The sequence below is a fragment of the Prionailurus bengalensis genome, chromosome C1 (genome assembly GCF_016509475.1).
Source record: "Prionailurus bengalensis isolate Pbe53 chromosome C1, Fcat_Pben_1.1_paternal_pri, whole genome shotgun sequence".
In the NCBI taxonomy this organism is placed as follows: domain Eukaryota; kingdom Metazoa; phylum Chordata; class Mammalia; order Carnivora; family Felidae; genus Prionailurus; species Prionailurus bengalensis.
Window position 1 is genome coordinate 186,445,794 of NC_057345.1, and position 16,483 is coordinate 186,462,276.

Genomic DNA, 16,483 nt, shown 5'->3' on the forward strand with positions numbered 1-16,483 from the left:
TGTGAGATTTGGTTTTTTTGTTTGTTTTTAATGAAGGCTGTCTCATTTGCCTAAAAAAGTATCTCTATGTATAATTTATCATTATGGAATAAGTATAATCATTATGAAATAAATATAATCCTTATGTGTTCAGTAAGCACCCAATCTAAAAAGTCCCGCCTTTCAGGGCTCATGTCAAAGAGTAAGGAGCAAGCATTAAATAAGAATTGACGCCTACCCCAACTCTAAACTCCACTGATCAGGTCTATCACAGGACAGCTCTGTGGTTAAGAACCCTGACTCTGGAGTTGGATCACTGGGCTTCAGGTCTCAGCTCTTCCTTCCATAGCCCTGTGTGCCCAGGAAAGTTACTTCTCTTCTTTGTTTGCCTGTTCCCTTATCTGTGAAATGGGGAACATATAATTTATTTCAAAAAGCTGTTATGATATTTAAATAAGTCAGTACATGTAAATCTCTTAGAATAGTGCCTGACATATTATAATTGCTCAGTTAATATTACTTAGCACTGTTAAAACTATAAGAAATTCCTTGGTTTGTTTATACATCATAGGGACTCATTCATGACTTATTCTTTTTTTTCATTTTAAACTGAAAAAACAACAGAAATACATCTGTATCATGCACAAGTTTTCACACTTACAGACACATTAGGGACAAAGTGAACTGCTTATCAAAAGTGGGTAATAAGGTAGAACTAACACATTCGCACTTATTAAGAGCATTCATGGGGCGCTTGGGTGGCTTAGTCAGTTAGGTGTCCGACTTTGGCCCAGGTCATGATCCCGCGCTTCGTGGGTTCAAGCCCCACATTGGGCTCTGTACTTAACAGCTTGGAGCCTGGAGCCTGCTTCAGATTCTGTGTGTCCCTCTCTCTCTCTGCCCTTCCCCTGCTTGCACTCTGTCTCCCAAAAATAAATAAATATTTTTTTTAAACTTAAAAAAAAAAAAAAGCATTCATGGAGGGGAGCCTAGGTGTCCCGGTGAGTTAAGCCTCCAACTCATAATTTCTGCTCAGGTCTTGATCTCACGGTAGTGATATTGATCCCTGGATCAGGCTCCATGCTGAACATAGAGCCTGCTTGGGATTCTCTCTCTCCCTCTCACTTTGCCCCTCTCTCTCTTTCAAAATAAATGCATAAACATTTTAAAAAGAGAGAGACAGAATTCATGGAGAAAGTAGAATTTCATACTTTATTTTTAAAAATTTTTTTTAATGTTTATTCTTGACAGAGACAGAGTAGAGCAAGGGGGGTGGGGTGCAGAGAGAGGGAGACACAGAATCCGAAGCAAGCTCCAAGCTCTGAGCTGTCAACACAAAGCCTGATGCATGGCCTGAACCCACAAGCCATGAGATCATGACCTGAGCCAAAGTTGGACACTTAACTGACTGAGCCACCCAGGCACCCCAGAATTTCATACTTTAATCCTACTATTCACACTATGATATTTTAATAGATTTCCTTTGTATTTTTCCTATGCATATATGAATAATTTTATATAATTGAGACTGTATTTGGCACTCTGCTTGATTCACATAACATGGTATTAAATCCATTTTTGTGTCGCTTTTTAAAAGTATTTTAAATGACTGCATAAATTTAATTATTCCAACATAAGCAAGAAAAAAATGGTAATACACCTTCTCTTGAAGCCATAATTTTTATATACTAATGACCCCAAAAATAGCCAGTCAGAAAAAATTTTTGCTTATTTATTGCTCAGCCTGTTTGTTTTCGTTATTAAAAAAAATTTTTTTAATGTTTATTTACTTTTGAGAGAGAGACAGTGAGAGCCAGGGAGGAGCAGAGAGAAAGAGAGGGTGACAAAGAATCTGAAAGCAGGATCCAGGCTCTGAGCTATCAGCAAAGAGCCCAATGCGGGGATCAAACTCATGAACCATAAGATCATGACCTGAGCCAAAGTCAGACACTTAACCAACTGAGCCCCCCAGGAGCCCCATTGCCTGTTTATTTTTGAATAAAATTTTCTGGTCAAAAACAAATTTTACAATCTTAAAAAAACAAAAACAAAGCTGGAAATAACACACTCCTTATCTCAAACTACAGTACAAAGCTATAGTAAACAATATGGTATCAGCATTAAAACAAACATATAGGGGTGCCTGGGTGGCTCAGTTGGTTAAGCATCCACCTCTTGATTTCAGCTCAGGTTACAATTTCACGGGTTTGTGGTTTCAAGTCCCGCATCGGGCTCTGCGCACTGACCGCGAGGAGTCTGCTTGGGATTCTCTTTCTCTGCCCCTCCCTCTCTCTTTCTCTCTCTCTCTCAAAATAAACAAACTTTAAAAAATTTTTTTAAAAACAGACATATAGATCAATGGAACAGAATAGAGAGACCAGAAATAAACCCACGCATATATGGTTAATACACAATAGAAAAGCCAAGAATATACATTGGAAAAAGCACAGTCTCTTCAATATATATGTTGGGAAAACTGGACAGCCACATGCTAAAGTATGAAACTGGACCACTAATTTACACCACACACAAAAATTAACTCTAAATGGATTAAAGACTTGAATGTAAAACTTAAAACCATAAAACTCTCAGAAGAAAACACAGGTAGTAAGCTCCCTGACATAGGTCTTAGAAATGATTTTTTGGATTTGACACCAAAAGCAAAAATAAACAAGCGGGACTACATCAAACTGAAGAGTTTCTGCACCGCAATGGAAACCATTAACAAAATGAAAAGGCAACCCAGTGAATGAGAAAAAATATTTTCAAGTTATATATCTGATAAGGGGCTAATATCCAAAATATATAAAGAACTCATAAGATTTAATAGCAAAAAAACAAACAATATGATTAAAAAATGGGCAGTGGATCTGAACATTTTTCCAAGGGAGACATATAGTTGGCAAGGGGTACATGAAAAGACACTCAACACCACTACTTATCAGGGAAATGCAAAACCACAATGAGATACCACCTGACACCTGTTAGGATGGATATTATCTAAAATACAAGAAATAACAAGTGTTGGCAAGGATATGGAGAAAAGGTAATACTCGTGCACTGTTGGTGAGAATGTAAATTGGTGCAGCCACTATGGAAAATACAGAGGTTTCTCAAAAAATTAAAAATAGAACTACCATGTGATCCAGCAATTGCACTCACTTCTGGGTATTCATCCAAAGAAAAGAAAACACTAACTTGAAAAGATACATGAACGGCCATGTTCACTGCAGCATTATTTATAATAGCCAAGACTTGGAAATAATCTATATGTCCATCAATGGATGAATGGCTAAAGGAAATGTGGTGTATACACACACACACACACACACACACACACACACACACACACACACAATCACTGAGCCATAAAAAAGAAAGAAATCTTGTCATTTGTGACAGCACGGATGGAACTTGAGGGCATGATGCTAAGTGAAAGAAGTCAAACAGAGAAAGAAAAATACCATATGATCTCATTTATAAGTACAATATTAAAAAAATTTTTTTTAGTTTCAAAAACCAAGCTTATAGATACAGAGAACAGACTGATGGTTGCCAGAGGTGGGGGTGGGCAAAATGGGTGAAGCAAGTCAAAAGGTACAAGCTTCTAGTTATAAAACAAATAAGTCACAGGGATATAATGTACAGTACGGTGACTATAGTTAATAATACTGTATTGCATATTTCAAAGTTGCCAAAAGAATAAATCTTAAAAGTTCTCATAATAAGGAAAAAAAATTCTGTAACTACATGTGGCAATGGATGCTAACTAGACATTAGTTATTGTGTATTAGCATTGTGTATTTCACAATATACACAAATATCAAATCATTACATTATATACCTGAAACTAGTATCTTTATGTCAATTATGCCTCAATAAAAATATATATAAATAAAATTCTAAAAGTTACTTTAAAATTTACAGGACGCAGGAAAGAGAGATGATCACTTACAAATTTAGTCAAATGTGCACAGAGAGGAATCAAGTCACCATCACTGCCACTTCCCCAAATCCGCCATCCACATTATCAACTATGAAGAGCTACTTGATCGGTATGATAAAGAACACTCAATGACATGGAGAGATCCCTCGCTATTACCAAAAGCGTTATGGGGCAGAACTGAAAGAATGAAAAGGAAAGAAGAAAGAAGAAAGGAAATGAGTATAATTTGAGGGAACAGTTCCTAAGTTAACACTCTTCTTCCAAAACTAGGAGACTTTAGATTCAGAGATATGGACTCATGATCCACCATAAACTGTGCCTGCTGTTTATTAGATCTTAGGCTACCTACTCTAGGAAAAGCAAAACACCTGCCATCTTTTGCATATGCAAAACAGCAGGTCAGATGTGTCCTGCATCTCTCATCCTTGAGAATCACAGAGAGCTAATGGTATGTGTCCTGGGAAATAAACGGTTGGACTCAGTTAGAAACACTGTGCCCGTCAATTATAACAGTATTTTTTGCCCTTAATTTCTCAAGTCTCAATATGTGGCTTCAAATAAAGCCTGGGGGATGTGGTGGTGGTGTTGGAAATCCTTGAATTGCATTTTAGTGGAATTTCTGTCATCCTTTAGAAGCAAATATCTTTCTTAATAAAGCCTCTTCAGCTCACTTGGAGGGAATGCCTTCTCAAAAAAAAAAAAAAAAAATTAACTATCCCATGCTCACAAGACCATGGGTTCATTGCCTTGTCATTAGGATAAGGTATCACTCCAAAATAATGACATTGCTAATATATTTTCTCTTTTCAAGGCAATCTGAGTACTATCTAATTCAATTATTGAAACTCTTTTCTGGTCACGTCACAATAAAAAAATCATGTTTCAAGAACCTCAATTTTTAAAATAGGCTCAAGCAACCCACTCTCCTTACAGTTTAGTTCTGCCCAACTTTTCTAACACAGGAAGAAGAGGTTCAGAAACGTTCAGTTTCTCCACTGCAGATGGATTTGCTAGGTCATCCAATGACATCCCTATCTTGGAGAAATTATCTAAACAATGAACAAACACACAAACAAGACCAAAACAAAAGAAAACAGAAAACTAGATGCATAGAAAGTCAGATTTCGAATATACAGTTATATTTTGTTCTACCTCCTTTTCTAGCTTTCTGTCGCTCTGCTGTTTGCCCAGCACACAAATGACCAGTCTCATGCTGCATTCTGTTTGGTCTATAATAAACATGCAACAAACTGCATACGTTTGATGATCTAAAAATGACAACAGAGATCTAATACAGTCATTTCAAAATAAACAATTGCCAAGTTCTTCCATTTACCCAAAACAGAGATCAGCAGCCTAATTTAAAACTAAACAAACAGCATTTTTCCCCCTCTGAAATTATAGTACAAGACCTAGTGCTAAAACCTTTGTTTACCTACAAAATAAAGTATTATCTATGATCTAGAGCACCTTCAGAATGTTGAGTCAACTTTTTAAATGTATAATATTCAGTATTTTTTAGTCCTGGTTTTCAAAAACTTTGGGGAAACAAATATTTGCTTTTGACTTTTCTCCTGTGTAATCCTCCACTGTAGGCCATATCCCTTGCTGGTGTATCTATCTCACCTTGGTGGGCAGAACTCTCAGTCCACATCACTGAATGGAACAGTGTGGCTCCCTAGTGCAAATTTCCTTAGAGTCCCTTCCCTGAGCATGTGCCAAGAATCAAATCTTGGCCACTTAGTGCTCTGTGCTCCACATGTGAGCTCACGGCGCGTTGAGCAGCCGTGCTAACGGAGATGGATAGCCCTGTCAAACAGGAAGCTGGCACACCAGGATGCAAGCAGTGGGATACAGTGACCTTTACATTCAGAAAAAAAATATCCTTAAAATGGCATGAAAAGTTTCGGAGGGGGGTGGGGGCGATGGGGGGATTCCTTTATTTCATTCAGGCAAATAGCATAAAATAAAAGCAGGGGTGCCCGGTATGGAATTTGCTGGGGATTAAATCTTGAATCCCTTACACAAGAAAAAAAGGAAATGAATCATCCTTTATCACACTGCTCTGAAAGCAGTGCGCTGGACAATTCAGCTGTTATCACTGCACCCGACAGGCCAATCACACAGATTCAGACCACACTTAGACTTCCAATAATCCATGGAGTACCACCTGCCCTGGGAAAACATTCTTGACCCCTGGTTTCAGATGGGCTGCTTTCTTGGTAGAATTACAATCTAATTTAAAGACTGAAACATTTTTCAAACAGTGATGATCTGCTTACAGAATCAGTCAAGAGCTTGGATACTAAATCCCATGTCCTTGGTTGCCTTACCTGTAAACTTTGTATGTATTGTTTAATCTCTCATAGTTTCCTCATCTGAATAAATGGAGGCTTTGACAAGGGGCTCATAAAAAAAAAAGTTGCAAAAATCTGTGGCACATATACACAAATGTTAAGTAAGAATAGTAATATAGAAAATGAATATGCAAAGCGAGACCTGGAGGTAACCTATTGCTTTCCTTCGGTTACAAGGATTATCATAAACTATAGGATTCAGTCATTTCAGCTGAAATACAATAGTAATCATTCCACTGGGTCAAAAAGTTTTCTTCCATTTTCCCAGGTTTGGGGGATGTTTTTGTTATTTTTTTTTTTTTTTGTCAGTTCTCTGCCATGAAAGAACAATGGGCTATGCTGCAGAGTGAAGCAACAGAAACTCACAATGTGCTCCCCAGTGCTCTATGATACGTGCAGAAATGATGATGCAATTTTAATACTTAATTACATAGATACAGTGAATTGATCACAAAGACACTGAGGGGAGTTTTTTTGTTTTGTTTTGTTTTGTTTTTTTGTTTTTTACTGAATGGACTACACTAAAACTACAGAGCAGTTTTCAAAGATAACAAAAGTATGATAAAATGTACCCATTTTTTTTCTACTTAATTAAAAGCTAATTGTAAAGTGCAGAAGCTATAGGCGCAAAGCAATAAATAAATTTAGAAAACTGAAAGCTTATAAATCACGTATTAAAGTTTGGAGAAGTTAGGATCAAACATCTCAACGCTCTGAGAACACCAGTTTCGGGACTTAGAGAAAGTAACAGAGCTTTCAATGCCAAAAAAACCCTATGATGATCACTTTAAAACGCAAGTTTATTTTGGTGGCTCTAAAGGTGCCGGTCAAATATTTCCCAAAGCAACCAGAAAACAAAACTCAGCAAGAAACGTTCTACTATTCACTGTTTGGAAAAGATGTTAAATCTGACCATTCTCCTCCAACCCATGTTTGGAGAATTATTTCAGGAAACACATTCTTCCTCAAATCTTGACACAACGAGGCGTGGGGAGGAGAAAGGGGATATGCGTTAATACCTTGTGCCTGAGCTGCTGAGCTGTGGGAGTACCCCAGGGCCAGGAGCGCGGTCTCCACCAGCTGGCTAAAAAGCACATCTTTTCGAACCAGGACAAACTCTGCATGTTCTTCTCTGTTGTCATATTCAAGAGAGCCATCCAACTGCTCCACCACACAAAAGACAGGAATCATCAAACCTGGAGAGACAAAATTCAAGAGCAAAACACAAATATTACAAAGCAAATCTCAGTCACCATGATGAGAAGGGAAGAGGCAGTTATAAAAGTTACTCATCTGTGATCGACAATGGTTTAGATTAAACAAGCCTCTTAGTTGGATGGGTCTAATGGGAAAGCTGGGGATGTTTTTCCCCTTCCTTATTACTCTCAGACTGCAGCAGAATTGCCTCGGGCGATGGCAGAAGCCCTCAGATTCCAGTCATTAAAAAGTGGAGTGCACCAATGAGGTGTCATGACTGAGACCCTAACTCCACAGCCGGCATATAGCTGAGGTCAAGGTGACCTTCTAGACCCTTACATCCTTCATGTCTATGGTTTCACCATTAACTGTCAATCAGGACTAGTATTTCCAGATCAGATTTGCTTCTGTCTGTAAATATAAAAGACCTAGTAGAGAGGCATATTTGATTTCACGGTCTAAGCTATCATGTGAATATGTACAAGAAAGTCAATGGGAACTTTTTTTTTTTAAGTTTATTTATTTATTTATTTTTGAGAGATAGAGCACGCAAGTGAGGGAGGGGCAGAGGCAGAGAGAATCCCAAGCAGGCTCTGCACTGTCAGCACAGACCCCACGTGGGGCTCAAACCCATGAACTGTGAGATCATAACCTGAGCCGAAATCAGGAGTCAGATGCTCAACCACTGAGCCACCCAGGTGCCCGTCAATAGGAACTTTTTAAAAGTCCCTTTTATAGCTTTTATTTTTCTACATCTTGGTAAATAGGGCATCAATTAGCCTGAAAATACCCTGCTCCTGAAAATCTTAACTGACATTTAACTTGTATCAAAATATGCATCCACATGTAAAACTCTGTCTTTCTTTAAGTTATTATTTTATATATTAACACCAGTTACCACTACAAAGGGAACTATCTCTTCTTGTGTTTTCAGGGAAAAGAAGTAAACTACCCTAAAGAATAAAGCAAATTAGTCTAGTTGAAAATCTGTTGAAATCTGTTGTCACTGAAATATTTCTCTGCTTTGTATCAAAGTGTGAAAAGCTAAAAAATGTTTAATTCGCCAAAGATTTTTTTATAAACTGTTTTTTATTTTTAAAAAAGTCATACAGGCATTTAAATCTAAACATAGCCAAGGCATAAGAAGATCAAAGTTTTACCAACATACAAGTAATAAACATGGACTCTGCCCCACGTAATTCACACAAGTTAGTACTTTATAGAAGAAGATCTGTTCTGGGTCTTCTCTCTTTGTGCAAAAAAACACAAAAGTTATGAAGAATAGGTGGGCAGGCTGAGAGATGGGGTGGTGGACAACGAGCTGGTCATTGCTGAAGGCACTTTACAATAAAAATAAGACTTCTGGGTAAATGAGGTATGGGAGTCCCGCCTGTGACACCAGGACTGCACAGTTCTTCTAGAAGCCCCTCCCGTTGCCTAGACCCTAGAAGCCTCCCGACTCACTCTGATCTGGAAAGCAGAGGGTGGGAGCAGACACTGCAAACTACCAGCTCACAGATGTAGATTTTTGTTCTAAAGATAATACAATGGTGCCACTGGTTCCCATGTGCTAATTATTATTATTAAAGATAATAAGTATAGGGTGTAATTATTAAATATAATCATTATTAACAATAATAACACTCATTAAGAACTGTTATCACTAAGGATCATGGTAATTATTATTAAGCCAGCACAACAGGCTAACAAGTCACACCAAACTATCCCCTGGACAACTACAGACTCTGTGTTTGCTCTTAAGAACAGTAAGGGAGCATTACTGTTTGTAGCAAATACAGTATCCATGGTATAGATTTATGGAAAATAGGAAACAAGGATGGAGCGAACTGATTGTTTTAGACGAACAAGGGAATTTAGCCTGGCCACATGGTGCCTTATAAAATATTTTTTAAAGCTGTGACCAGTAATGGCATATCAAATGTTTATTTATGCCCAATTTATTCCCAAATGTATGTAACACGTGAAATGAATAATATAAATTAAATTTCCTTCAAATTATCTTTGTGCTCATTCATTTATCCAATTTTTATTCCCTGGACACCTATTGTGTGCCAGACATCCCCTGTGGCTTTAGGGATACAAGTAAGAACAAGTCTGACGTGGCTCCTGCCCTAAATGCTGTTGAAGGTATTGTAAAATCTTCCTAAGCAGGCATAATGGCATTTTATAGGACCTATTCATCAGAGTCCTCACCAGCAGGGAATAGCCCCCATTTAGACCTTGTAACTCTTACAGACTGGTATATGATCTTTGTCCAAGGAAGCAGGTTGATTTCTATTTTTAATGATTTAAGCATATGCACACATAGGGCCATGTAGTCAGTGGTGCCACAAGCTATACTTCACCACTAACACCTATGTGTACATAAGTTTCAGTGCTGAAAATCCATGTGCAGTTCCTAATGTCAACATCTGAGTGTCACACATCTGGGAGTCACAGATAAGGCCTTTAAGTGAATCCAGTCGCTCCATAACCTATCATGTATCCATTACTTAGGAACCATAAACCTTCCTCAAGTCTATGGTCAACTGCAAAAGACTCAAGACCCTATCAATTTTTAGAAATAATATTAACAGTTCAACGAGTGAGATACAAAATATGACATTAGAGCACAGGGCTCTCTACCATTTAGGAACTTACGTATTGAAAGTGTCAGTTACCAAAATATTTCCTACACATTTTAGTTCTGTGATTACAGAAAGCAATTGTTATCTGACATGATAGCAATAACTCCTTACAGTCAAAAGGCAAGCACCCATCCATCACAGGCATCACCTACTTTGAAAGAAAGAAAGAAAGAAAGAAAGAAAGAAAGAAAGAAAGAAAGAAAGAAAGAAAGAAAGAAAGAAAGAAAGAAAGAAAAAAGGACTTGGAGGTCATTTATAAAACAAAACAATATTAACCAGAAACATATGACAACAGAATTTACTCTGAAAGCACATATATATGAGACACTAAAAAATAAAGAGGTTATATTTAACCCCTAGAAAAATGTACATTTTTACTTGAATTCCATAGATCTAAGCAATTATGAAATGTTTACAATGAAATGCAATTTTTACAAAAGAAGAGGAAACATAGGTGTGGTTACTAATGACAATGACAAGAGAAATAAAAAATAATAAAATAGTACACTTGGGGTCAAGTGGGAAGAAGAAGAAAATTAAGGCATAGGTTTTAAAAACTTAAAAACAGCAAATCCCTGGAAAAGAAAACGATAAAAGGATGAGTAGGAATATATATATATATGTGTGTGTATATATATATATATATATATATATATATATATATACACTCCATTTTTCCCCCTGCCAATGCCACTTACTCCAGGCAAAAAGAGAGAAGAAAGAAAGAAAGAAAGAAAGAAAGAAAGAAAGAAAGAAAGAAAGAAAGAAAAAGGGGAAAAGTAACAACGGATAAAAAGATAGGGAGAGTATTTGATAAGCAATTCAAAAAATAAATTAAGAATAGGAGGGAAGAATTAAAAGGTAAGTTCCAATAAAAGAATTAACAACATGAAACGAAAACGCATTCACAACAAAATTTAGAAATGATCAAGAAGAAAAAGGAAACTCTTATTCTGTCCCTGTATCTGGAACTTATGGCATTATTTTTCTTTTATTGTAGCACAGACCCATTTCCAGATGATCAAGTAGGGAACTTTGAACCTTTTGATTATAAGCCTCTCTAAGCCTTTTACAATTGTGGCAGGTGAAGCAGGTAGTTTCATCTAAAGGACAGGCACAGGGTCCCAGCCTTTTGCTAAAAATTAAGAGTTGTTCTGACAATTGGGATGAATGGTGAATTCTGTTGTCACGGAGGCAAAATAAGCATGGGACTCCTTCCACTAGAAAAACGCATTTCCCAATTGTCATTAGTTCCAATGCCCAATTTGTCACTTCCATCGTGACATTATTTCTGAAGAAGCGTGTGTGATTATAAAGGTAATCTAATCTTCACCACGACAGCCATGGGAATACAGACGCACGGGAGGTGGTCACATGTGCTGGTGACTAACACCGTGTCCGGAGGCAGGCAGCTCTTGGATCAAATCCTGGCACCGTTATTCTTTACCTATTGTAGTGACCTCAGGTAATTTATTTGACCTTCCTGAAGCTCAAATTCCTCCCAGTTAAGATGCAAATAATATCTACATCACAGAGTTGTTGTAAGGATTAAACAATGTGAAATAGTTAAGTTGTCTGGCTACCCCCAAACAACGAAACCTATTTGTTTCTCTTTTTTCAAAATCAGTATTAATACCATTCACTAATATTAATACAGAGGAAAACAAGAAACCAGTAATTTTTTTCAGGGTCCATAATCAATGCTCATGATACTTACTAAAAAGCATTTCTTCAGAATAAAAATGATACTCATAATCATTGAATTACTAAAGATGTTCAACGTGCCCCATGGTAAAAGGGTGAATGTGTTAAAAACACATACTTTATACTCTAAAACTGCTTGTCCAGTATGGAAGCTACTAGTTATATGTGGCAGCTAAACACCTGAAATTAACATATGCTTGTAAGTACAAGATACACACTCAATTTCAATGATTTAATACCAAAAAACAAATAAAATACAAAGACATCATGAATCATTTTTAAAAATCAATTGCACAGAGAAATTTTTTGGATGCACTAAGTTAAATTATCAAAATTTATTTTGCCTATGTCTAACTTCTTTTACACGAAGCTCCTAGAAAATTTTAAATTATACATGTGGCTCATATTATATCTCTAGGAGAGCTGCTCGAAGCAATCTGTTGACACCAACATATACAATGGTTTTTCTGACACAGGATAAAGTCATCACAAACTGATAACTAAGACAATTGTGCAATTGTCTTGAGCATTTCTTGGATGCCCCTCAGTTATCTTCCCTCTGTGTTCCAGATCTTAGGAGACTTGAGGACAGATGTACTATTGGTTAAACTCCCAAATCTAATGTGGTATCTTCTCTGCATCATCGAGCAAAGTGTAAGCCATTGTTTTATTCCTAACCACATTAATCCAAATGTTTTATTAAGGGAAAGGCTTTCCCCCCCTTCCCTTCATTTTATTTATTTAATTTAAAAAAAAAATTTTTTTAATTTATTTATTTTGGAGACAGAGCATGAGCAGCAGAGGGGCAGAGACAGAGGGAGACACCGAATCGGAAGCAGGCTCCAGGTTCTGAGCTGTCAGCACAGAGCCTGACTCGGGGCTTGAACTCAGGTACTATGAGATCTTAACCTAAGCCTTAGTCGGACGCTCGACCGACTGAGCCACCCAGGTGCCCCACCCTTCCCTTCATTTTAAAGAGCAATTGCAGTTTTCAGGAAATGCCACAACACTGGTGTGAAAGTGACCGGAGGCACAAGTATTCTTTGATGCCCTGGATGTCTAACCTCAACAAGGAAAGATGAAAGAAGATCCAGTGGTCGGGGTCTCGAGGATAGGATTCCATAGCTTTCCACCAAAGTCACACCAAACAAACCTCTCCCTTGCACAGCACCTCCTAACTCATCACATACACGCTCTAACATACGCAGGTACCTTTATCTTTCTCTGGGCCTTTACCCGGGGAGGAGGTATTATTATTCTCATCCAATAAATGAAGACACAAACTATGGGAAAATAAGTAACATGCTCAAAGAAACAGCAAGGCACAAGTAGAACAGTTCAGATTAGCCAACTCTACATCTCAAGCACACTGCTTTCTTGGGGGTGGAAAAGTACATTGGAAACCCACACCCTCAGAGATCTAAACGCTTGGCCTGGCCCCTTCACCACTTGTGATGTCCCATGGGTGACATGCATTGCTTAAAAGTAAATTCACCTTTTGACGTGAGGTACTGTGCTAGGCAGACAGGAGGAATCAAACGCAGTTCCTACCCTTTAGTCACTCACAGACAAAGAAAGGCTCAAATAATGAGCCATACTCTAGTGTAGGTGAGAGTGGGCTCCAGCCTCTACCCCAAGCCCTTTGTCTCTTGGGTCCACCCTCATTCTTGGACCTGCCTCCTGAATAGCAGCAGCCAGTCTGAGATGATAGGAGGCCAACTTTTCTTCTCTCCTTCCAGGGGCTCCTGAAACTGTTTCCAGAAGGAAGGCGGCCATGGGGCCCACTCCCTTCCCTGAAGCTGGCAGTGTATCTGGTTCTATCACCTGAGAAGGTCCTAGGGCTAATTGAAGATTACAAAGGCTTTAGGGCAGAGCCTCGCGTATCTGTTCTTTGTATAAAACTGAACCTGGAGTAAAGTACCACACTTAACAACCACCGCAATCAATAAATCATAGAACCCTGAAACACTGAAACAAATTCTACCAAGTAAGCCAAGCAAGGACAGGCTCTACCGGAGGATTGGGAGAGAAAGGAGTGAGGGCTGGCAACTATCCTAGTGCAAATGTATTAGAAAAACAAAACAATTTACTTTCTCTACAACCTCATTCTCCCTTCCCTCTCCTTTTGTCTCTCCCTTTCTCTCTATCTCTATTTCTATCACACACATGTACACACACACACATACACCAAGTCACACACACAAGAAGAAACCTCAATGTTAACCCCCAGTATTAACTTCTAGACACTTCCTCCCACTCTAACACAATAGAGACAACTCTGAGCACCAAGACTGTGGCAGGAAACAGAAAGGAAGAATAGGGTGCCCCTCACCTCCTTCTTGGGGTCCTAGGCAAAATTTCAAGATGGATCAAGTGCGTCTTTCTTACCGTCCTCTTCTCTGTCCCTGCTGTCCCCTCCCAGGCACCCGACCTCCTGAGCCGTGGTAACCAGAGGCTCCACATTCCACCACTCCACGCCAGCCTCCCAATCCCCCAGGGGCTGAGCTCGAAAATTCCAAAGAGATTAATAGATAAAAAGATGCTACACTTTGCTATTTGAATGGTTTAGCAGTCCTTTAATCTCCTTAGATATATTTTCATTGTAAAATGAAACACACTGTATCCCACATTAACTTCTAATGGAAAGAATTTCAGGTGATGCAATTAAAAAAACAAAACAAAACATGTTTTCACCAGTCTTGGCATTGTGGGGGTGGGAGGGGAAGAAAAAATATTTGGGGGCAAGGGAGCCATCCACAGATGGACTGGAGATCCTCTGGGCTCCCCTAAACTGCTTTACTTTCCAAAGTTCCTCTCTGACCCTTGCTTGTGAGCAAAGATTCTCGGAAGGATTAATTCATTTGCCATTGCTGTTGGTTTTCTTTCTTCAGTCTCACTAAAGAGGAAGCAAGAGCTGACAGAGGTGGGTGACCTGTGTGGTTCAAAGGTGGAGGAACACAGTTAATCCTACAATGCTGGAGAAGGCAACATTTGCCTAATAATTACTCTATGGGCAAATGAAGCCATATATGCAGAAATTTGATTTCATGTTCATCCATGACCCAGTTGTTTGTTAACTCAAGGTTAAGCCTCCAAATAAAAGTTTCGACCATAGAGCTCCTTGATGCCTCTCTCCCCTTGGGGAAGTAGGGTGAGGAGGTAAGACTATCAAGAAATACTGTATTCTCAGAATCCCATCTAGTTACACCAGACACTACCTTGCAGCCCCTGAGGCAGATCTTAACTCTGGAAGATAAGAACAAAAATAGGCCAGGGGTGGGGAAGCCGCGTGAACTCTAGTCCTCTGTTCCTTACCACCCCAAATGCTCAAGCTAAGCTTCAAGCGGTAGGGGAAAGAGCCGGGTTCTGGTCTCCCAGGCCTGTCCCCAGACTGAGAGATCGCAACTCGACCTGAAGTCAGACCTGAAGTCTGCAGGAGAAACCCCACATCTCTCAATACTCTTCATTTATAGAAATGTGGTAGCAGGATCAGGTTGGCCAGGCAGTTTGCAAAACAGGATTTCACAGGCACACAGAGGCACAGTGTGGCTACTTATCTAAACAAAAAAGCCCGAGCTACACCTGGGAACTGGGCCATAGCAAGCCTGACCCAAGGAACTAAATTCCCTGATGTCGGGAATGTCCAGTTAGAGTGAATGAGAGGCCTGCCTTTGCGTTCTCCAACATGGGCTGCATTTAGATAAGTCTTCTTCATTCCCTCACTCCCCACTCCACCCCTGAGCCTGTCTTATAGCAAGTCCAAAATAAATGTTAGTTCAGTTCAACAAAAACGCTAATTCTAGCTAGAGGTTAATAACCACCATTAACAGGCAATGTCAGTTCTGGCTTTTTCCTGTGACTTTGCAGCTGAGTCTATCACATCACTGTAGCTCACTGCACCGCAGTGAGCATCGGCGTGCAAGGAAAGCTTTCTAAGAAACAATCCACACAAGTGGCCTTAGGAGCTTGCTCCATGTTCTCAAGGGGGAAGTGCACCAGACCTCAGGGCTGTGTGCAACCACTGTGGACAGACATTGTTAGTTTATCACTAGGAAGGCATCACAGTCCATTGGTGTAAGACTCAAGTGGCTAGCAGCACTGTGCTCTGTGACTGTACATATCCTGGGGCCCTGGGAGTCTTAACTGCCATCCTACATGTCCTGCATGGAAGGACTGCAATATCTTTTCTAAATTAGAGCCACAAAATGTTCGGTGATCGTGAATTAAGAAAAAAAAATTTTTTTTTTCTTTTAAGAAAAAAGTAGAATCTGTAAGTTTGATTATCACGGAAGAGTTCAAACACTGTTTGAATGTTAAACATTGTTTAAGTATCCTGTAGTTCAAAGCTAAATTTTTAAAGTTCTTTTCACAGTGGGTTATAAATGCATGTATTAAGTCTCGAGACTCGATGCCATGTTAAAACGACTATACTATAACTCATTAAGATTTCTGTCCTTCGTTGTATAAAATTTTATTCTAGAAGTTTCTGAGAAGATAATATTTCAGATAGTATTTAAGAGGAGATGTATTTGCTATTCCCCTCATTCTCATTATCCTTTCTGGAAAAGCTATTTGCAACTCAGAGTCCCAAAAGTCAGAAAAAGAATCAATAAAAATTGCCTTCATAGCAACCATTGCTTCCTCATCTCAGG

The 16,483-nt window shown here is 38.8% G+C and overlaps 1 protein-coding gene across 2 annotated transcripts in view; it reads right to left on the minus strand.

The window, feature by feature from the left end:
• SATB2 (SATB homeobox 2) overlaps positions 1-16,483 on the minus strand; it is a 188,517-nt gene that overhangs the window by 154,706 nt on the left and 17,328 nt on the right. For both annotated transcript variants that reach the window (XM_043577412.1, XM_043577413.1), the window contains exon 3: positions 7,302-7,478. In XM_043577412.1, coding sequence (XP_043433347.1) covers positions 7,302-7,478 — 177 coding nt within the window. The remainder of the gene's footprint in view (positions 1-7,301; positions 7,479-16,483) is intronic.